The 22,794-nt window shown below is 42.3% G+C and overlaps 2 protein-coding genes across 4 annotated transcripts; one reads left to right on the top strand and one right to left on the bottom strand.

The window, feature by feature from the left end:
* Window positions 1–191: 191 nt before the first annotated feature.
* Window positions 192–16,212, top strand: LOC135487899 (nucleolar pre-ribosomal-associated protein 1-like). Its single transcript, XM_064772102.1, has 30 exons — window positions 192–368; window positions 851–990; window positions 1,298–1,585; window positions 1,953–2,132; window positions 2,548–2,706; window positions 2,996–3,123; window positions 3,338–3,533; window positions 3,735–3,869; window positions 3,993–4,154; window positions 4,293–4,398; window positions 4,583–4,821; window positions 5,054–5,408; window positions 5,643–5,739; window positions 6,140–6,207; window positions 6,569–6,726; window positions 6,934–7,158; window positions 7,520–8,480; window positions 8,724–8,858; window positions 9,037–9,394; window positions 9,504–9,682; window positions 9,956–10,130; window positions 10,536–10,698; window positions 10,824–10,917; window positions 11,217–11,489; window positions 11,681–11,787; window positions 11,999–12,142; window positions 13,459–13,568; window positions 13,977–14,138; window positions 14,304–15,166; window positions 15,508–16,212. The coding sequence occupies exons 1-30, from the start codon at window positions 242–244 to the stop codon at window positions 15,981–15,983; spliced, it is 6,963 nt and encodes a 2,320-aa protein (XP_064628172.1). The 5' UTR covers window positions 192–241; the 3' UTR covers window positions 15,984–16,212.
* Window positions 16,213–17,461: 1,249 nt separating this feature from the next.
* On the bottom strand, window positions 17,462–22,668 carry LOC135487927 (deformed epidermal autoregulatory factor 1 homolog). Of its 3 annotated transcripts, none has more exons than XM_064772217.1 (6): window positions 22,044–22,668; window positions 21,185–21,390; window positions 20,517–20,697; window positions 20,251–20,382; window positions 19,595–19,860; window positions 17,462–19,258 (listed from the first exon to the last, which is right to left on the bottom strand). In XM_064772217.1, exons 1-6 carry the CDS (start codon window positions 22,495–22,497, stop codon window positions 18,989–18,991), a joined length of 1,509 nt encoding a protein of 502 aa, XP_064628287.1. In that variant the 5' UTR covers window positions 22,498–22,668; the 3' UTR covers window positions 17,462–18,988. The 3 variants fall into 3 exon arrangements, with proteins under 3 accessions (XP_064628287.1, XP_064628286.1, XP_064628285.1); XM_064772216.1 differs by having other exon boundaries at window positions 20,251–20,376; window positions 21,167–21,390; XM_064772215.1 differs by having other exon boundaries at window positions 21,167–21,390.
* Between the last annotated feature and the right edge of the window lie 126 nt (window positions 22,669–22,794).

The raw sequence follows: 22,794 nt of genomic DNA on the forward strand, positions 1-22,794 counted from the left end.
TAATGACCCTGAAGTTATGATTTTTTTCTTGGTGTGGATGAATGTCTTGAAATCAAGGATAAATGAGAAAGAAAATGCCACGTGTTTGCTAGTAAACAATAATGACGTGAGCTATTTTTGGACTATCTCTTCTGTGATTGGTTAAGAATTTCGGAATTCCCGAATGTAACGCCCCCTTACGGTGTGTTTTGCCACGTGGGTTAGCACATGGTATCGCTGGCCATCCCAAAACTTTACAAAAATGAAAAGAAAAAAGGAAGAAAGTACCCAGGGTGGTGATAAACAAGTTCCTCAGAAAAAGAAGAAGGAGGAGTTCACTGAGACGGAATTCAGAGTACTGATCAAAGACCCTAATTCAAGGTTTTCTGGTGTGTAAGATAAGAATTTTACTTTTTACATCCTGTACATAGCCTGTACAAAATGTACATGATGTACAGGGTGATCCAAAACACAAGGCAATGAGAATGTGATCAAATTCCTTGAATGACGAGATGGAGACAGTGTGTCTGACTACAAGAGAGTTATGATGTCAAGGTATTGCTGAAACCCTTAATTGGTTGCACTTGCCTCCGCACCGGACCTCGCATGGACCTTGATCTAGCCAAGCAGGATGATAACTTGCCAGTGGTCCTTGGAGAGTGACAATGTTGGTGAGGATCGATCCTCTCTAGCACAATGGAATATGCCACCATCCGTCTGTGATGAATAGGCCTGTTAATATAGCTTTGTTCTAGGCCAAGGCATGTTTGCTACTGGGGTGTGATTTTGTCTTTATTGCTATGGTATTATTGCCACATTCTAATCTAAGATTGCCTTTGAATGATAGACAACCCTCTTTTTTAAATTCCAGTTTTAGAGAAGTTCTTGAAGTATGCGGTGGAATTCCCAAAGGAGCAGCAATATGATATTGTGGCTGCGTACTGCAAATCATCTGGGGAGTGTGCAGAGATCTTCCAGCTCATGGAAGAAGGCCGGAGAAAACCTCCAGAGGTATGGTTTAAATTCTGTTGAAAACTATCGTCCTAGTCCAAATAACTTGGGTTGCAAGTCTCTGACATAATAAGTGTACCAACTACCTGCAGGCATGGCTGTATAAATCAAACCCTAAATGTATGCTTTAAAAATGGTTCCAAGTTGCGTGTTCAAAGCCTCACTTGGAGAAGATTGGTAGCTTTGTGGGACTTAATCTGACTCACCTGGCACCTCCCTATCGTCTCCCGTCAGCATTTGAAACATCATGCACAGAAATTGAATGTTGGAGAAAATGAAGAATTCAAATCTGTTGTCTTTCTTCCAGCTGTGTCTCATCTTCAATGTCCTGGAGCACATTCTGACAAGAATTGCCACAGACTTGACGCGGTACAAGGTCGTAGCTGAAAACATCATCAAGAAGGTCTTGGCAAGTTTCATGAACAATGTCTACTTCTTGTTGTCGAAGTTCAACAAGTCTAACCAGATGAAAGCATCCCTGAAACTGCTGTCTGCGATGGTGATTCAGGGTGAGAGGGCGGCAAGGGACGTGTTTCTGCAGATGAATTTCAATCATTTGAATATCCGTCCCCTGCTTAGTAGAAAGGATACCAAGGTGAGTAAGAAAAAGCGTCCTGGAAGACTAGTTTTAAAAAGACTGTTTTGAGGAGAAGTTATTCGCTTGTTGAGTCTTTGTAAAAAGAGATGATGCTAATGCTACTATTGTAAATGAAATTTACTGAAGGAGAAATCATCACGTTGAGCTAAAGCTAGCGTTTGTCTCTAATGATGATTGAGCAGATGTCTTTGGGTGTTCCAGCCCCTGGCAATCAATATGACTAGGTCATGTCGATCAGCCACAACTTATTCTCTCGGTTAACCAAAAACACTTTTGATGCATTATTAGTTGAGTAAGCTTCTCAACATGTGTGTAAGCTGCGTCTGATATTCTCGTTAAAAAATTGTTCCTTCTTTTCGAACAGGATCCAGATGATGTGCGAACATGCCTGATCTATTTCTACATGTCCTTCCTTCTCCACGGTGACAACTCACTGGTGCGATCATTTGTCAGCACAAAGGGGATTCTTCAGAGTATCTTCAGTGGGATGATGTATGACAAACCTGCTGTGGTTGAATTCATCTTGGAGACCCTCCTGTCAAAGGTAGGTCTCGTGGGGCAATCTCATATTAGGGTAGTGCTAGTGGTTAAAGTCTTCATGCAAAATAGCATCGACGCTTGCCATCTCTGAGTTTGTGAGTTTGATTTCTGCTCGGATCACTTCCTCATCTGATAGAGAGGGTGACTCTCTCTGACAGCTCCCATTTCTCCCACATCAGACTATGTTGTCCATAGGGCGTATGATATTCTAGTTGATGCTTACATGTAGTTCTGCTCACTGTTGTAATTATGAGCCAGCCATCTAAAACCCTGAAATGGACTTGTCAGAGACGTTTGCGCTGAAGTCAACAAAAAATTCAGGAATTACCCCCAAAAGCATGCCCCCAAGTTGGCTTCTACGCTATGCTGTTTCATTCTGTTTTTGAAAGAAAGTTGACTTTCGATGTGGTTATTTGCAGGTGATAGAGAATCCAGTGATCAACAAGACGGTGAAGATCAGACTCTTTGACGAGTCGTCACTCAAGTTGCTCATCCAACTCTACTATTGGAAAGGACCGTACAAGTTCAACTACGGGAAGAAGAAAGACAAGGTGGATCCTATGGACACACAGGCAGAGGTATTTTAAAGAACAGAGTAGTCCTTCAAACTGAAAACATGACAACTACCCACGGCAGTAGACTAACCGATGAATGCCTCAACTTGATGTGGCACTCAGTCAGTTGAGTCCCAATCGGCTGGAAAAGTGCCTGATCACAATCCTTGCAGGGATCCTACTCAAAATGCTCTGAGATTAGGCCAAGAAGAAGATCATCATCTTAATGACGTATTGGTTTACATACGGGTGTTGTTTTGTTCTCAATATTTACATGTTTAAAGTCTTGTACTGAGTATAGTTTCTTTTACAGCCAAGGGAGACGGACAGTGATGATCTTGCCCTTGTTAGAGAGAACATTCATAAGCTGCTACTGGAGCTGTGTTGCTCCTTCAAGAACGGAATCAACTTTTATGACAAGACACTTGGAACCTCTGGAAAGTGAGCATACCTAAAAAATATAGATTTATTTGATTTGAGAGCTTCAGGTCAACAAGGTTTTAGTTGTACTATACAATATGTCGCCTGTAATGGTTGAGCTACATGTTCAAAAAGGTGAAATATTCTCATTGTTAGTATTAGTACTCTACCTGTCATAATATAGTAACCACTTTAAGTTTTCTGACTCCAATTGACCACATTTTTCACACTTTAGAAACCAGAACCATGTGCTAACGGCCTTCCTCACCAGCATCAAGAAGCCTTATAATAATCCCAAGGTCAAGGAACTCGTCATCGAGATTCTCAAGACGTGCCCCGATCAACTCAACAAGTATTTCACATCACTGCAGGATCATTTTCTGCCCAGATTGTCGCCCTCGTGGGTAGCATGCATGACCTTCATGACCGAGGTAAGTTTATTTAAAATAAATTGATTGTTTGGTCCTACTTTTTGGGGTAGATTACTTATGAAGTCCTTCCTCAAGCAGTCAGAAGTAATAAAAGTAAGTCACTGAAGTTTCTAGCACAGCTCAATGTGGGCCTAGTATTGTCAACTCGGCTGGTAAATGTGTAACCAGACAGTTATCTTTCCGTTCTTCTTCTTATTTCAGATATATGAGAATCAATCAGATGTCCCGCCATCTTTAAAAACCGGTGATATTCCTTGTCCCAAGCTTGTACAGATGGCACGAGTTACTGTCATCCCGCCAGCAATCATTATGAACTTCATCAGCCAGGCAGCCAAGGTTAGTATCATGTGCTGATAGCAGTACATGGCCATGATTGATTTGAGGATGTGGCAAATTCCTTGAAATTCTCTGCCTGTGTTGTTGAAAATGTTAACAATTTGTTACATTCTTGATTTTCAGAAAAGATCCAGCCCGGTTGTGCGACACATGGCCCTGAAGTTTGTCAGCTTGGTGTTGGGGAAGGTTCAGAGAGTCGTTGAGTACTTTGAGAGCAAGGAGTGCAGTAGTACCTCAGAGGTCAGGAGTGAGTTTTTACAACTCTTTCAAGAAGTTATTCAAAAGGTAAGGTAAAATGAGGTTGTGATTTTATGGGTTGTTATTATCAATTTTCATCTCTTCAGAGGGCTGTAACTTTTAGTCTTTCTAGTTGATATGACTTATGCTATGAAATTTATTGAATTGTACATCCAAATTCTGCAGCATCTACCAGATTTCAAGTCCATCTCGAGTTGTTGGGATTTCTTGCTGCGTGACCAGACGGTTGATGAGATGGATGTAGAGGAAGCGGGAGAGACTCATGAATCAGGTTGGTTATTCAAAACTTATAGGGTTGGCCGAGTTACTTCCTTGTAATGGAAAAATGAGCAAGTGCTAATGGGGCTCTGTGAAATCATCCCCAAAATTTTCTGTTTTCTGTCATAAATTCATACTCCAAGCATCTTATGTGCACCAGATATTATTTACCCCAAAATGAAACTTTTCTTCCACAGCACCTTCAGATATAGAGATGGTAGAGCTTCAGACCACAGTCATCCAAACCCTAGCCTCCTACAGGAAGACTTTCTCCCATTCTACACATGAGCACTTCATCAACTTGAGCTCCTTCCTTGACGGGGTGAAGAAAGCCAGTGGTGATGAGAAGGACCAAGCGAAGCTCTCCAAGCTCTATTTGAGCGTTCTTAGTCTTCTGGCTAACTCGGATACAAGGATGATTCCGTGGAATAAAGTGGTAAATAGAATGAGTTCTATTACTTATTTCAATCGAGACTGTGAAGAATATTTGATGGGGTCAGCACGCAATTACCTTGAGGTCCTTTGTTGATGGGGTAAAGTAAGTAAGCATTGCTCTTCCTGTAGCTTCTAAGAGAAAAATCTTATCAGCTTTTTTGCAAGAGCTTCCTGTGACTCAACAAAGAAGTTTTTGCCTCGCCCTTTATCTTATCACTTCCTTCTTCTTACAGAATGACCAGGGTGAGTCCTTCGTCTACCTTGTCCTCGAGATGCTCTTCACAACTGCTTATGATCAAGATTTAGCCACTGCGACCAAAGATCAAGTCGTGAAGCTCCTGGTTGGCACGGGGCTATTTGACCACATTGAAGACGAGATAATCATCTGGCTGAACCATCTGATCAGCAGCGAGGAAAACGTTCGACCGGCAATCTTGAAGTATTTGGAGAAAGTTTTTACGACTTTGTTGACGACGCCGCAGGCTTATACTGATCAGGTGGCTAAAGTTGTCCAGGAGGCACAGCAAGTGGAGAGTGTTCTGGATGAGGCTGCTGGTGGTGGTGATGCTGCTCAGGCATTGATACAGTGTAAGTGTCTGTCACAGAGTGTAGCTATTTTGAAAAAAGGTTACGATAACCCCAAAAGTAAATTCCATCCTGAAACATGGTACCACAAGAAGTGCCCTGTTGCTGTGCCAGAGCTTTCTTACGAATGGTCATGTCTGTATAGGTCTTTCTTCTAAAGGTTCAAATTTATAGTTGTATCAATGGTACATTTACAAGAGTATTGACTTGGAATAATTATCTCAATCATGTCTTCAGCAATATTAAGTCGAGACGAAATGCCCTTGGACAAGTATGAGCCAATGGAGAATGAAGAAGATGATAGCTGGGATGATTCAACCGTCTTTGCTTCAAGGTCAGAATCTCATCTCTCTTGTTCTTGTTTTTAGCTCACTGTGGTTAGCTGTATGATCAGGTGTTGTCCATCCTCATCTATTAACAAGGCCTGTTTGGTATCCACCAGGGTTAATGAATTCAAACCTTGTACATGTTCATCACAAGTTCAGATAACCTCAGAGAAGATTTGGGGTTGATCTGATTCTTTGCTAAATCTAAAGGAGCCTAAAACTTAAGTTACGGTACAGGTAGGCCTACTCTTGTTGATCAGGATATATGATGTTATCTCCTTGTTTTTCATATGATCTACCTATCACTCACGTAGTGGAACACTAAAAGTTCTCTACCAACACATGTGGAGGAACTCTTGTGTCTGTGATTACATGCAGGTCAAACATTTCTGTTGTTCGGTGTTTCAGGATCCCGTTCAGTCCTCTGGTCCCTGTCTCCTTGCGAGTCCTTGAAAAGTTTGAAGAATCCAAAACAGGTAAAAGTTGGACATTTTGAAATGATTTGAATTTTTTTGAATCAGTTTTTCTCCTTATGCTCTTAAAAGGTAGTAGGGTGTATCACAGTAGTTTCTCACTCACCACCATAATGGCCCAGTGATTTCAGCGGGTACGTCAACGATTTTGAAACTGTAGTGAAAAGTAGACAATTGTGGACTATATGATCATTTCAAGACCACATGATTGTCCAACGATGTGTCTGACATTCTAGGTAACACTGGAGTTCTAAAATTTTGATCCTTCGAGTTCCACTCAAACTTTTTTATCTCTTATATCATGATTAAAAAATTATCATGAATTTCAGTTTTTTTGACTTGCATTTTCTGTCCATCATTTCAGTGGTCTGTGCATATTTACACAATGTCCTAATGGAGATCTTACACGGCCAAGTAAACCCTAAACCTTTCCACCTGATGTTGGAGCAGCGCGGTTCTCACTTTGAAGACCAGACTTTCAAGGAATATGCAAACTCCTTCATTGGAGAACGAGAGCCACAGGTAAGGGGCAATCCATTGGCAGTTTTTCTGGATGAACCCGTGTGGGGTTCAAGCACCTCAAATTCCTGGTTTTTCACAGTCCTCTGACAGAGGCGGTCGATAATTGGGGCATCATACACTGAAGGAGTAAAATGGTCAGCTTCGCCTACTAGTATTCCAGGAGTGGGAATGATGTTTTTCTGATATTTTCTCTTTGTTTTGTTTCAGTCGCCAAAATCTTCAGAAAAAGCCACCAGAAAGAAACTTCTGAAGGAAGATAACCCCTGCGCCATTTTGAAAACATGTTGGCTGAAACGCCCCAATCTTTTCCAAGATGACGACATAAATTCCCATGTTGTTGAGATGACAGGAAAGTTGACCTCGCACAAACAAGTTGCTGTTGTTAAACAGATTCTCCTCTACGTGCATGCTGTGGTGACAACAGCCAAAATGGTAGGTCACCTCTAATATATAATAGTGCTCAGATCGGCGGTTAATGAATGGCAATGATGTACTGATTGAACCCATTTCTAGGTTCTCATAGTAAATATGCCATGCATTATATGGTGCTATGCACAGGAGGTGACCTGGTTTCGATCCCCAGTCTGGTGCTTCACGGGCCAATCAGTGGTCACGGCATAAGCCCACAGCACAGTCCCTCAACTTTGTTCGGCCATCTGACTAACATTCGTAAGTGTGCTTCAACATCAGATGAGACACCCCATGATGAGGATGATACCCTCAGTCTTCATTCACAGTGTTTGCTTTTTCCCTTTTGCCTAGATTCTTACCATAGCTGTTATGATTGTTGCAGGAAAGTGAGCAGGCCAAGGAGATGACAGAGGGTCTACTATGGCTACTGACAGACGTCATTGACAGTGCGAGAATAACGTCGGGAGAAGAAGGCGTCAATGAACCAATGACTCCAATAGCGGACGACGCCTCAGAAAAGACTGAACAAGTTGATTTGAGTCACCAGATGATCCAGTTGGTTCTAAAGTATCCAACTGTCGCAGACAATTTTCTTGTTCCAGCAGAAAACTGTTGTGTCCCGTTAAATCTTTCACATTGTATCACAAATAACTTGGGAAGTATACTTCTCTACGCCTTAGACGCAGATAAGGATGAATCCATGTGTGTACCTTACTTGGACAAATTACAACAGATGCTTTTCCATGAGAAAAGTGGTTTGTATCAAAGTGCTGCGTTTGGGATGGTTGCTATGCTTGCACCGTACATGAGCAATGGAAGACTCGTAACAATTGTCAATAAACTTCTAGAGCTCCCTTCAGAAGATTTGGTCTCTGAGAAAGGCTTACATGTGGCTGGAGTAACAGTAGTGAAAATGCTGAACGAAATCGCAAAAGAAGGAAAAATTCCTAGGAATGGGAACTGCCCGAAGGACATGGATGGACTAACGTATCCTGGCATTCAAAAGGTGTGCCAGATGTTGTTCCAGCTTCCGTCAGGATCAGCAAGTGAAATTCGAGACGTTCGTCAACTCTTGGACGCATTCAAAAACCTCCTTGACGCTTTTCCTCATTACACAGCAGTCTTTGACTATGAGAACTTTGTACAGCTCCTCGATCTCAGTAGTACCGACAATCCTGAGGTAGCGGCCACTGTTCTCTCGGTGGTGGAGCTTGTTCTCAAGTACAACGTTACAGGGAAGGCATACTTGCAAACGTGGATTGATAGTGGTGATAAAAGACTGAAGAAACACAGGTTGCTCTATGTGCCACTATTCACAACTTACTTTGGGCTGGTTCAGTCAGGTAGGTTTTGAATGTCAAAATCGAGGATATTGTGTGCCTTAATGTCATATCACTTGATGGGAAAGACCCAGCCAGAGTTTAGCCTCCTTATTTGACCATGACCATATCAGAAATAGGCCAACTTTTTCCTGTCTGATAACAGCCCAGAAATGTCAAGGAAGACGAAGTGGGAATGTCACTACTCAGTATCTGCTTTGAACTTGTGATTTCAGAAGTTTCTGCAGTGTACCATCTTTGTTTCAGATGGTGTGACACCCTACGTGAAGACAGCTGATGACCTCTACTGGGAGTTTGGGATGAAATCCCTGCTTGAAGAGTCTGATCAGGCACAGGACAAGTACCTGTCGTATTTACTTGTGCTGCTGCTGCAGTATAAAAGTAAGTGGTTTTGTATGTGGGTATCGGGACTGGCCCAGAAAGTGGTTATTGTAAGATGGTCAGTAGTAGTTGAGTCAATCTATCTTCAGGGAGTGGTGAGGATTCTTTTTAGGCGCATTCTTCCATAGTTGCATTTGAATTTGACCCCGGATTGCCATCTTGACGTTTTTCTTTACAGGTGACCCAGAGAAGCTGGCTGTGACTCAGACATTGTGTTCTCAACTACAGAGTAAGAAGGCCATCCCTGTCAGCCTAATCAGGCTCTTGGAGGCAATGTTAGGACAGTTATTCAAGTCGGATACCATGACAGATGATCAGTCTGAAGATACTGTTTCTACCATTCATACTTGCCTTTCGCTTGTGGGTGGCATATTTGCGGTGAAGTCAGACGAGCCAGAGAATCAAGCTGTGGTGATCAGTTTCATCAAGACTGTTACAGGATACCTAAAACGGATGGACAAGGAGTCTCTCACTTTGAAGAAACTTTCCTCAGCTCTGCAGCCGAACTGGGCAAAGGTTGTCAAGTCGGGACTAAGGTAAAGATACAAGTCAAATATTTCAGTAAAGTTATGTTATTGGCCCCACAGCATGTCTGAAATGATACTACTTGTTTTGGGATTCCTGTGAAATGCTGTCTTGTTGCAGGAATCATTTTGAAACTCCTGAGGTACATCAACTCCTGGCGTTCCTCACTGACCACATGTACGGCGTTGAGGATGATGAAGGACTGGACCCCACACCGAACACCTTACTGGAGATGATAATGTCCCACTCCAAGTTCCTCCCGCTGATGTTGGGTGAAGTTGAAAAACAAGCAGTCAAAGGTAAATTGAAGGGTGATGCTGCCAGTAGTGATGCTCTTAGAATCCTGGATTATCTCTGGCCTAAAGAACTGTTTGACTCAGACGACAGCCCCGCCAACAGAAACTAGTATGAGCTCGTACTCCAGACTGGACTTGATTCAGACCTCAAGTCGGTATAACTATGACCAGTCATCTAGGACACGGACAGCAGGTGTGGCAATATAAGTATAATGGTACCGTCTTCAAATCGGGGTTCAAAGCTGACCATCTTGTGGGTTTCTTGTTTTCAAACAGGTGCTATAGTGGACCTCCTACACGCTGTGATATCCAAGAACCCAAGTTGTTGTCAGCAGTCACACGCCTCCATTCTTCTTGCTGCATATGGTGCCACCTTATCAGACACCGACAGAAAATTGCTACAGTTGCTTCATATCTATGAAAGTTCTGGAATCGACATGTCACTATACAGGTGAGTTTGGTTTTGACCTTGACATGGGCAAGTGTTTTGTGTTGTTAGTTCGTTGACCAGTGTCAGCTGGGACCCAATGATGTATTGCATTGCTTATGGTGTCGGGAAAATATTCTGTCTGATAAGTGTAGTAGATCAGATCAGTATTTGAAGATAGTATTAAACGCTCTTGGAGGAGAAACACTCTCCGTAGAATAAATCCTCCAGGTGAAGAAAAGGTAATCAAACAACAGCATTTGTCAACTTCAACATCGGATAGGGAAGGTGGTCTCACTCTGACAGCCAGGGTTTTCTCTGGGGGTCTAGTTTCCTCCCACAGTATTGGTTAAATAGCACAAGGACGACCTAGTTTGCACACAGCTCTCAGCTCAGTATTTTGGGATAATGGAAAATATCCTCTTTCAGGCCTTACATGTGGGGACCTAAATCTGTGGAACACCTCTCGGTGAAGAAGGACCTGGGACCCTCCCTGTGGAAGCACGCCACAATGCAACAAGTTGTGGAGATGCTGGATGAGAGGAAAGTGATGAGGTCTGCACTGAAGTTTCCACTGAGAAGAAAACTGATGGTAAGGAACCACTTTTTGATGCATCGATTTTTTACATGCTTTTGGTTGGTGTATCAGTCTCTGGTTTAATAAGTTAATCATTTTGAGAAGTTGATAATTGGCTTATTCATATTTTATGTTTTCAGCCCTCCCCTGATCGCTCGGAAGAACTGGATCCGATTTCTGACTGTTACGACCCATGTTTCCTCCTGCCACTGTTTAGCTATCTTCTGAGACCAGGTAAAGTATCACTTTCCTCATTCGCTCACTGTTCATGAAAGTCTCCAGAACTGCCCATGCACCCAATAGGCACTTAAGGCTGCACAGCCATAGTTCAGTGTGTGTCTGGCACGTGTCAAGGTCGTCAGCAATCACGGAGCAACTGACAGCAAGGGAAAACTCATAAGGGAACATTCTGTGGATACGTAGTCTTAGGATGGCACAGACGAAAACACCTGGTAGAATAGGTCAGGTTATATTAGTGTGTGTTCTATGCAGAGTTAGTAATGTGGCTGATATCATCTTTCTACTTTCCACAGATGCTCTCGTTAACTGCCATATCTTCATCGAGAGGAATTGTTTCGGTTACTCGCTAGCGGCTCTCAGTAGCCACGACCCCCACATGAGAGGCGCAGCGTACCACGTCCTTGCCAGGTTCCACCAACAGCTAGAGGGGTCGAGGCTCTTGGGAAAGGAACATGTCATATACCTGTTGGATTGCATCAGGAACAGCATGGAGTCGCCAAATACTAAACTGGCTTGTATCATTGGGGTTTTCCTAGTGAAGGCGGCACAGCTTTTGGTACATCCAGGTAAATATGAGAATTATTTCACTTCACCCCCAGTTCCTATTTCTTTCTTCCCGGCATCAAAGATGATGTGGCATTGTCTGATCCAAGCATCTAAGCACAGAGATCTGAACCCCAGTCAGCTTGCTTTATTCATGTTGTTGCATAATCATTTTATTATCTTGTTTATTGAATTGGCCCTCTTTCTATTTCAGTGGATCACATGTATGGCATGATCCAGTCATTCCTCTTGCTGAAACCTGCCCTCGACCTCGTCAACATACCAGAGTTCTACAAGTTGTTCAACAGCTCGGCAATTGAGGTTAGTAAGCTTGACAAATGTGATGAGATGGATATTACCGAGGTCTACATGTAATCTTAAACCAGGCCCTGTTAAACATCTTTGATTCCAGAATGCAACTTTTCTTGCAATCAAATCAAGCCAACTTGCATGCAAGGCTAGCAGGAATTATTCTAGATTGCTGGTGATGTCGTTCAGTTGATAAGCGTATAATCTATGTTATTTCTTGCAGTTTAAGATAGAGCGTCGTTGGGTGCTCTCCCTGATGGCCGATGGTCTACGCGAGTCAGCTGACTACAAGATATTTGAAAAGAAATTTGCCTTCAAGCTGCTGCTTAGTTTCCATGATTCACCAACAAGTGATGCTGCTACACAGGTATTAAAATAAAATTGGAAGTTCTCTACATCAGAGCTGAGAGGGTTACAATGTCTGTCATTTTAAAAAGCAGTCTGTCAGTGAGGAGTATCCCTTGTGCTCACTTCTTTGATGGCTTCAAAGTGATAGGCCCCTACATGTTGGGAAATTCTCCAGCGATTAAAGTCATTGGTATCACTGGTTGGCCTACTGCATGGTAATAGCAAGAAATTCTGAAAGGATCTAGTTTAAGTGGTGGAAACCATTTTGATGTACAGTGGAACCCCGGTAACACGACCACCCAAGGGACTAAGCCGAAGTGGTCGTGTTACCGGGGTGGTCGCGTTAGTGAATTTAAGAATCATAAGTAGGTTTTCCCGCCAAAACATCGTCCTGCTGTGTGTACATTGACATGCATGAATGACTACGCCACCGGGTGATTCGATAATTTTGTGTGTATATTACGAATAAAAAATCATTTTCTTGAGTGTTTTGCGTTTAATTTGCAACTTATGTAAATGAGTAAATAAACTGACGAGAGCTAATTAGACCAAACATTACATTAAAACTTGAGCATGCTAATTAGAACAAGCATGTAATTCACACCATCAGCAGCTGCCCTTCTTGATGTCAAGCTAATATTCCCGCTAACATTGAGAGAGGTGATGTGAGAAGATGTTGAGAATTCTTCCTGATGTCTTCCTGCTTTAACTTCAGCCAATTTGAACTGGTACTGATTAAATCATCTTTTTAATAACGTATTTTATCAACATTACGACGTAGTAAGCATTCTTTACTTTGAGTATCGGTACTCTTACTAATCAACATAATTGATTTGTCCTAAAAACTACGTGTGCATGCCTCTTGACATCATTTAATACTAAATGATGAAAACACAAACCGTGAGTCGAAAAGAAAGTTTATTCTTCATTTTATTTGCGTTTACATTTGATCAAACTCACTTACACATCATTTATTTTCATATGGATTCCCATGTGTTCGAGGTGCTAATTATCAACACGGATTTGCGAGAAGGTGCCAATTGATACGATGCGGTCATGGTTGATTACGGCAATTAGGCCACATGGTCGCGTTAGCGGGGTTAATTTGCAGTTTGGGACCGACCAAGCTGGTGGTCGCGGTCTGGGTACCGGGGTGGTCGTGTTAGCGAGGGCCAGTTAATGGGAATTAGAGAGAAAACCATTCGGGACCGGAGAATTTTGGTCGTGTTCGCGGGGTGGTCGCGTTACTGAGGTGGTCGCCGACCAGGGTTCCACTGTAATTGATAAAAGTTAGTTTGTCTTACTTCTACAATGTGTATTTTGTTTTTTATTCAGAGTCTGGTGTTGAAGATTGTCCATGAAGGATGCAAGATTAAGAAAGTTGCTTATGACTTGATAAAGAATCAGGGAGTTCTCACATGGCTCAATGGCGTAATATCACACAGGTCAGTTCATTTAGTCTTTTATTTGACCATGGCTTCATAATAAGGTACTATCGAACCCTACAAAATGTATTACTTCAAAGCAATAGGCTTTTGGTACTATTCATTTGGTTAATTTTGGTTCACCAGAGATTGGTGCTGTGCTGACCCAATGAATTCTGTGGGTACTGTTGAGTCGGTGTGGTGAACCAGTTGTATAGCCTGCTGGGTGATGTATGTTTGGTATGCAACCAGGGAGGGAGGAGGCTCTAAGTAATCAGTTGGTAAACCACCAGTAAAACCTTTGGGTACTATGCGTTGACTCTTTAGTAAAACCTGGGCATGTTATGGTTTGTACTTGTATTTGCAATGACACAAGAACTCCCCTCCTTTTCAAATTCTTTTGAAGAGAATTTACCTGTTGTTTTCCAGGCTTGTAGAAGGCAACAAGATAGAAATGGTCACTGACATTCTCGCAAGTCTGTGGTCCACCATTGCTGGTGACAGAGACGACAAAAAAGAGAGCAAGTGTCTGCCCCTGGTGTTCCTCAGTGAAATTCTCTTCACCTTGTTAAATCTTCTCCAGGACCTTGGGTAAGTTGACTTAAAGAATCATTCTCGGGTCGTATAGGCCAAGTGACTCGACTTCAGACGATTATCTTGATAGTCTGGTGGTTTTTGTTTGATGCAGCTTATATGCAACTGTTTGAGCTCTTTAAAAGTACATTTGTGGTGATCTTTATCATTTTGTCTTTTCAGGGAAGCATCGGACATCGACATGCTCCAGAAGTATGTGCTCACATTGTCATCAGTCATCAAGGAGCTACTGGTGACAGAGTCGACTCATGAAGCCAGTGGTTATCAGACACTCAAGTTGAAACCATCACTCATGCATCTTTTGAAGATTGTACAGCTATCGGCCGTCTGCTCTGGCGATTCTGAGTTATCGTCAAGTTTGAAGGTGCTCGAATCTAAAACAGAGAAGTGTGCTGGTACCGAGAAGACAGGTATCGAAAATGTACCAAAATTAACTGGGAATGGAAAGGAGGATTCATCAGAATTGACGGAACATTTTGTACGAATTGTTACAAGTTGTCCTATGGATCTGACAGAAATGGGCGGTAATGTGTCCCAATTTGAACTGGATCGAATTGTGCGAATGGTTATTCTGATCCAAGATTGGCTGCTGAAGTCGCTGTTGAACGTCCCAGTGGAGAGTTGGACCTGCTTGCTTCGGATGACCCTGCAGTGGTTTGTTGATGTCCTTGAGAAAGACTGTCCAGTAGTCAATCAACTGAAGGAAAAACTAATCCAGGGTATTGACGCGGGAACAATCAGGGTGACAGACCATCTTCTTCCTCTGTTTAGTCAGATCTCAGCAGTGCAAGTTGGCGACTTGGACATTTTGCGACTTTCCTCGGATCATTTTGCGAGAGTTCACCATGTTAAGGAAGGTGATGAGGTGACAAAGCTGAGGTTGCTGTTGTGTAAGGTGTTTCTGCTCCTGACCGACTGGGCTTTGAAGACGGAGGCGGTGACCCCTCGTGTTGTGGATCTGAAGGAGAGGGCACGGATGTTCACTGCTGATCTAACTGATGCCAAAATGCTGGGAGAGAGGGAAGGTGAGTCCATTTTCATAATCCCCCTATTGGCAACTCTTGGTGTGGTGGTTGTGTCGAGGTGGCTCATGACAGATGCTATTATGACTGAGTTGGTTGTGACATGTCAAAACAGTACAGCTGAAGACAGGACGGCGTGATTAGTCCAGAGGCAATAATGGGATGCTTGTGTGAGTGATGTGTGGACTGATGCTGGTGACAAGATGATTGATGAAATCGGCCAGTTTATCATCTCTGAAAAAGCAGGTTGATATGCAAGTTATTTCAGTATCCTCGCAGGGGATTTACAGTCCCTATTTTTCACATGTTTTATATTTTATCCTGTTTTATACCTCTGTGTCTAGGTGCCGCCGAGAGGGGTTCAGCCCTGCTGACAGAGTTGTGGATGGGTGCTTCTGAGTCAAGATCTACTGAACCCAAGTCGGTATTCACAAAATCTGGCGTCAAGACTCCAAAACCAGTAAAGAGAAGTAGTTCTGAGACGTCACCTTCTGTAACACGGAGTGCTAAAAAGCTGAAGACACCCAAGTCTGCAAAGAAAGCTGTCACTCCTATTGACAATATTAAACAGATACTGACCCCTGAAAACGTAAGGACCCCAAAACCATCCAAGTCTGGCAAAAAGACTGCCACTCCTGGTGCTGTTAAACTAGCACGAACTCCTAAGATAGAATCAGGTCAGTTGGGAAACTTGAAGACTCCGAAGACACCCGGGTCGGGCAAAAGGCTACCTAGTCTTGCCAAAGTGATGGTAACTCCTAATTTGAAACTTAACGAGCTAAAAAAACCTAAAACACCTAAGTCTGCAAAAAGAGCTTAAACACTTCTGATAATGAGCAAATTCTCATTTTCAGTTTTTTGCCTAAAATAGCCATGTTTGTCAATTACGTCTTCTGGAGGTATTGATGCAGTGTTTGCTAGTACCTTGTAACACGTATGAACAGACAATTATTGTTAATGCCGTTATCATTTTAAAGATTCGAGGAATGGACAAATTATGTCGACTGCATGTTGTTGTACACTGCACATCTTGTGTATTATCTGATGAATACATACACATGTATTGACTAACCAATTTGTGTCTGTTCTTCTGTACATGAAAGACAGTGTTTTCTTGGCAAGTCTCACCCTTGGAAAGGAAGATCTGTGGCTGGCCTTGCTGCAAGAGCTGGTGGGACACCAATGACTGAAGTTGGCCTTGTTGGGGTGTCCTCTCAAGAACACTCCCAACAGCCACTGGTGCCTCCTTCAATGGCCCCTACATCTATAATGGGTGATATGAATAAAGACTAGCAAATGCTTTAACTTCAATTTTGTACAGAAAGGCTTCGTGTAAAATGTACATGGAGTTTTAGATACAAGCATTTGCTACATGTAAGGATTTCTTTTCCTGATTGAGGACAGCACTTATCGTAGGAGTGTCCTTGAGCTGACACAATGCAAGGATGAGACTATTTTTTCTGCCAAATGTGGCCCATGTTGGCTGTCTCCTGACTGATCTGCTGGTGATATTTGATATGGAGGCAGGACGACACTGTTGATGGATGCCAACGTCTATCCTATTCAACAAAGACAACTTTCTGTTTATGTCAACTGTGCAAGGACACATCTACATTCTCCAAGGTCTTGGGCAACTGCTCAGTACATCTCTCCCTACGCTTGTTTTTTTTGCATTGGAATGTCCAAAATACTGCAAGAGAACATTCTTTATTCTGCTCAATGTGGGTGTGACAAACTTGGATGTAAAAGAGGCCCAGTGACATGCACGCAATCGGCATGCTGATCTGCCGTCGTGCGTATATCCCCCTGATCGGCTGTAAGAAGGGCAGTTACTTTAGCAGTAGTCTCCATGCATTCCCTTCCTTTCCCATACGTCCATGTCACAACACTTTCATTATACTCACTCGTGGTTGTCTCACGAGACACGCACTGAAAGCCATCATAATTGTAGACCAGGTGTTCAATGAGTAAACGGTTCCAGGGATGCTGACCCGACACGTAATGCACTGTGCTTGTTTTCTAGATGAAGGGTAACCTGATCCTATGCGATCCTTGGCAATATCAATAACTTCGTGTAGAGCAATTTGATTGGCCACACGTTTATGATGGTGCATCGGACAGATTTCCTGCCCCTTTGTGTCAGCGGTGAAAGGAGGCGACTTTAGGACTGACATTCACTGCCGGTAAGTCAGCATGGCAATCGGGAGCTCTGGGTTGCCACTCCGCCACATGATGGCTAAAACCTCGCCATATCCAAGTCACGACAAAACAGACCAACGAGAATTCTCAGTTCAGCTGCCTTACATTTTAATTCCATCGAGAAACTTGAGTGGCTCAATCGTACATGTAGAAATACATTAACATAATCTTATAACTTGAAAACATCTACAGAATCAACCACAGAATACTCTATGTGATGGGACATGCACATGCACTGCACATAAAGGCATTTAGGAGAACACAGATCAACCTGTCACGGAAAAAATTAGACCTCGAATCTTTTTGACAAATTTGCACGAGATCTGGTAAAACATGCAAATCAATGCCCATCATGTACTGAAAGTAAGGGAGGATGGAACTTAACTGCATGTATGGTTAGAAGAATGATGAAGTCATGATCCTCAAGTGTTCAATCTGGAGGATACTATAACTTCTCTCGCCCATATTGGCCTTGATGGGTAATTACAGAGTAATAAACACCTGAACTAACTCATACATGGTGATGTGCAGTTCAAAATGGAAAAGCATGGGTATTTATATTATTTCAGGCTTGTCTGATAAAATCAGACATTTGAATAGCTTATCGTGATTTCTGTGTGAAGTTGGAACAAATAAGAATGAGTGAGGTATTCTCCTGAAATGGACTACCCAGTATACGCGTACACTGTAGTACAGTATTAAGTACAGATCTTGAAACAGATCCTGAAATTTCACGGTCACACATAAATTTATCAATATTGAAACAAGTTCCGAAATATTTACATACATTCCCTAATATTATTATTATGCTATGTACATTTCAACAACATTTTTTATGGCGTGTAAACCTCATTCAAGAACTTGATACCAATACAATAAGACTAAACAAGTCTTTTTTGGATTGGAAATAACCCACGAGTGGTTGTCTTGGCCCGGGAATGAATGAGACCACAGGTCATGTAGATTTCCAGAGGAGAAGACAACTACGACTGTGATATCTTCACTAAAATCAGAAAATCCGGCCAATGAAAATTTCATTTCGAAATTGACAGAACTTTCCAATTTAACTTTGGTGGGACCACAATGCACCATGGTAGTAGCACAAAACAATGAAAAGAATAAATTCATATCCTCACAAAAGATATGCCCAGACTTAACAACAGGGTTATTAATATAGGGTCACAATAAACAAGGTACATTATTCATACATGGCCATGATCAGTGAGTTTAAAATTCTAAACGGTCCCTTTGAAGTCCACTTGACCACAAACATGATATTACTGAAGGCCCTCAACAAGGAATCCAAATCTTCTGAGATAATTCCACCCTTTGAAGTTCACTTGACCACAAACATGACATTACTGAAGGCCCTCAACAAGGAATCCAAATCTTCTGAGATAATTCCACCCTTTGAAGTTCACTTGACCACAAACATGATATTACTGAAGGCCCTCAACAAGGAATCCAAATCTTCTGAGATAATTCCACCGACTCCTCGAAACCAAGAGAACCAAGACTTACAACGATAACACCAAAAACTTGATAGCACAATCACTGCACATAGTCTCACAACATTCTTGCCTCGAAACAAACACCAAAGGATGAGTCACAACCATCACTATGTTTTCAATCATTATCATCATTTTGTTTCTCTAATTCTACTTGTTCAGTGTCAATGATGTGACTATTATTCTGATTGGTTTGTTCCGGTGTCCACTGTATGTTATATCGAACCTTGTCATCGGACGAGACGACCGTAACAGACTCGAGTTTTTCTTGCATTTCCGCTCTGGCTTGATTCAAAGCCTGCTGTATTGCAATGTCTTTTTGTGACCGCTCTTCGATTAGGGTTCGTGCGAGATTCATTTGTGCTTCTATCCGCACCGCATTCACAGCCTGGAAAAAAGAAAGACAATTACAATCTGTGATACTGTCAGAACAAAACACAACAAAGTAATATAACATGAAAAACAGATCAGTGGATCAACTTACAATTTGTGACAATCAAGAACTGTAAATGTCAAATAGTGACTAGTGTAGAAGAAGCTCTGGAATTGGGAAGGATTACAAAGTATGAACAAGGTCTCGAATGAAGTAATGAAGATTTTTTCTTCAAGTGTAACATGTAGTTCATGATGACCATGAACCCCCCAGGAGAGCTGAAGGGACAACAGCAAGGACAACAATTGATCAATAAATCAATTGATCACCAGGATAGCAATTGACACTCACCTCATTCTTCTCCTTCTCCATCTGTATCTTGAGTTGCTGCAGCGCTGCCTCCTTCGACTGCATTGACTGTTGCTTGGCCGTCTCAATAACCGCCTTCAACTGCTGTGCTTGCTGGATGAGGTTCGTGGCCATCTCCTCAAGCTGCCACCACTGTTTTTCCTCATGCACATCCAGCCCCACTGGTCCCAGCTGAACTGTGGACTTGGCCTGTTGTTGCTGGGCGATTTGGAGTTGGTTGGGCTGTGCTGTCATCACAACTGTACCCTCTACAATAAACAGCGTCAACAGGAAAGTAGATCTGACATTTTTCTGTTTGTTATGCGGGCCTAGCGGTATTCATGTTCATGGAATCTTTTGCTGACATCAATAAACTGATCCAAGTTTTCCAAAAACATTTTATCTCAAAGAAGACAAGAGATGTCAAGCTGGACACTTTCGTAGTTTGCTCCAAATAAAAGGTTCATCAAGTTTAAACTCTTTTCTTAATAAAATCCACCGACGAAATGAAAGGTTCATCAAGTTCAAACTCTTTTCTTAATAAAATTACTATATCTAACACACTTGACTTCCATAAATCTCTTGTGCCAGTACATTTGATGTGATTTAGATTGATGGAATTTGGAGAGGCCAGGCCTGTCTGAAAGTCCCCAACCTACCTCCAGCAGAGACCAAGTTTCCGCTAGCATCAGTGGTGACAATGTGCACCGTCTCTCCTCCTTCACCACCTGGTAATGTGACAGCGCCGTGCGGTATGGCTCCACCAGTCTGTGGTATGGCAACAACTACAGCTTAGGAAGAGAACGACATTAAGTTTAGATACAGATGATGGATACAAAATATGGGTAAAATTGTGGCTTGTATTCACTCTCGTGAACCATTGACTTCTTGAAGTGCCCACACTGACGGGAACTTTGAAACTTACATGTGTATGCATCTAAGTTGGATGAGGAACCGTCCTTCGATAAAGGCGACGCAGCTAAAGAAGGTGAGGACTTGGTGGAACAGATTCTCTGCTTTCTCGGCGAGGTCGCCCCTTCCGAGTCACTCACGCTGTTGTTACGTCGACGCCTCTTGTACGGAACGAATAATCGCACAGGTCCAGTCTGAAAAAGATGAAAATCTAACATCATTATCAATCACTTTCTGCTGATCCACATTTGGATAATCAAGACTGCCATCTCTGCAGATTGCACTCAATCTACAAATTACTTTCTTTGATTAGTGATCGATAGGTATTTCCCTCGAGAAAGTAATTAACAGAGCAAAAGGCTTAGGGATTACTCAATTATTGTCATCTAAATCAAAATATTGACAAGTCACTGGAAAGTAGAGCATGCACCTGGAATTGGAAAGCAAGGAAATCCAGCCAACTGCCATTATCAACCAAATTTTCATCCCATCTCAGAAACATGAAGTTGTAGAATAACTGGTTACCAAATACTCTCTACAATATTAGATATATCTCAACCCTACAGTCTATGGCTGTATTCACCAGTCAGACTATCAATCATTATAAACTAAAGAGAAATCCAGTTGGCTGCACACCCTCAACTTTCCTCATATTCGACTTACGTTTTTCATGGTACCTACCACTGCATCATCGTCACAACACGCACTGCAGGTGCAGGATGTTGCATGGGGAGTCAAGTGGCCATCCTCGATCAGACACTGCAACGTCCTCCCCCCATATCTGATGCTCCTTTTCCAGTCCTTACTGCTGGCACGACCACACATCGATTCAAACTCACTCGGTGTGAACCACTGTTCTTCAAACTTTATACATTTGCCCCGACCTCCTGAAAAGTTGAATGATTGAATTAACCATACATTAGAATCGATATTAAAATGTTTCGTTCCTCAGGGATGAATTATTAAGACAAGAGCCTGGTGACAATTTTTTTCAAAAAGGTTGAATTGCACAACTGGAGACAAATCGTCAAGGGAGGACAAAGGGGATGAAATGTCCAAGGCCCAGGGGATAAATTTGGGAATACCTGGAGGAGACAAATTGTCTAGGCAAATGGGGAGATGAAGTGCTTCTTATCTTTATGTTCAAGGGGAAAACACCACCCTGGGTCAGGGAAAGACAAGGAGTTCAAGAGGAGACAAATTGTGCAAAGAGATGAAACTGTCCAGGAAGAGACATGTTGTTCAAAGGGAGACAAATGTTGAAGGAGAGCAAAGTTGTTCAAAGGGAAACAAAATGTTGAAGGAGAGACAAGTTGTTCCAATGCAAGTCAAATTGTCCAAGAAGAGAAAAGTTGTTCAAGCAATAATGTCGACGGCCATATTGTCGGTCTCTTGACACAGTTTCATGGGCATGGGCCAGGGGCAAACAATTCTTCTTACTTCCTCCTGAATGAAGCAAACTGATTATTTTTTTTAACATGTAGGCCTAGGCCCCTATTTATGTTTAAATTGATTTACACAAACATAAAACACATCGTACCAGATCCAAATCGGTCTTTAAATAATTCTCCGCTCGTGTTTTTACATCTGACGGGAAGAATAGGAAGATGAACAGAAGGATCCCATGTGTATTTGAAGCCTTTCTCCTTACTGAGTGGTGTGGCTGGAGTTGGGGGAGGCAGTGGTGTTGTGGGGGTTTTCAAGGCTTGGTCTGCAACCCCTAAATTATGATCATGAATAACGATATGGGTTGTTTTAATGTCTGGAGGGAGGCCAGCAGCCTGCAGCTGCTCGGCAGTAACATAAGCCTGCGCTGCCTGTACGAAAACATGGTCTGCGAGATGAGAATGTTGATCAGAAGATTGAGAATTTCCAGGCGTCTGCTCGCCTTCTTGCTGATCGTCGTTGAAGGCCGAATCGTCACCATTCGGCAACTCCTCGGAAATGTCGACTTCCCCGATTACGGACACTTCTCCTCCGTCGTTTGGCTCCATTTCGGAGCAAAAACCACCGAAACGGGGTCTTTGAGTTCGTTATTATCAGATCGGCAATTCCAATATCGAGATGCGTGACTTTAAACACCTATTTTAATGCATTTTAGGAAAATTTGTTTCGCTCAATTTTCGTTCGGCAATTTCCGTTTCTTCTCGTAATTCATGGCGGAAAAGCCTCAAAGACGCGAAAGTGCGTCATTTCTGATTTATTCTAGTGTTTAAAGTTATTTGGTCCTTAAACCTTATAAAATAACAAAAGAGAACGTGTAATTAACTATAAAAGTCATTTTATGGCTA

The sequence above is a fragment of the Lineus longissimus genome, chromosome 5, assembly GCF_910592395.1.
Source record: "Lineus longissimus chromosome 5, tnLinLong1.2, whole genome shotgun sequence".
Lineage (NCBI taxonomy): Eukaryota > Metazoa > Nemertea > Pilidiophora > Heteronemertea > Lineidae > Lineus > Lineus longissimus.

What these genes read in the sequence shown, in the direction of transcription:
- LOC135487899 (XM_064772102.1), top strand. Translation starts at nt 242, where the DNA reads ATGAAAAGAAAAAAGGAAGAAAGTACCCAGGGTGGTGATAAACAAGTT. An exon ending in TGGAGACCCTCCTGTCAAAG is followed by an intron (nt 2,133 to 2,547) that starts GTAGGTCTCGTG and finishes GGTTATTTGCAG; the next exon opens with GTGATAGAGAATCCAGTGAT. An exon ending in GTTTGAAGAATCCAAAACAG is followed by an intron (nt 6,208 to 6,568) that starts GTAAAAGTTGGA and finishes CCATCATTTCAG; the next exon opens with TGGTCTGTGCATATTTACAC.
- LOC135487927 (XM_064772215.1), bottom strand. Translation starts at nt 22,497, where the DNA reads ATGGAGCCAAACGACGGAGGAGAAGTGTCCGTAATCGGGGAAGTCGAC. An exon ending in CAACTTAGATGCATACACAT is followed by an intron (nt 20,383 to 20,516) that starts GTAAGTTTCAAA and finishes TCTCTTCCTAAG; the next exon opens with CTGTAGTTGTTGCCATACCA. An exon ending in AAACTTGGTCTCTGCTGGAG is followed by an intron (nt 19,861 to 20,250) that starts GTAGGTTGGGGA and finishes TGTTTATTGTAG; the next exon opens with AGGGTACAGTTGTGATGACA.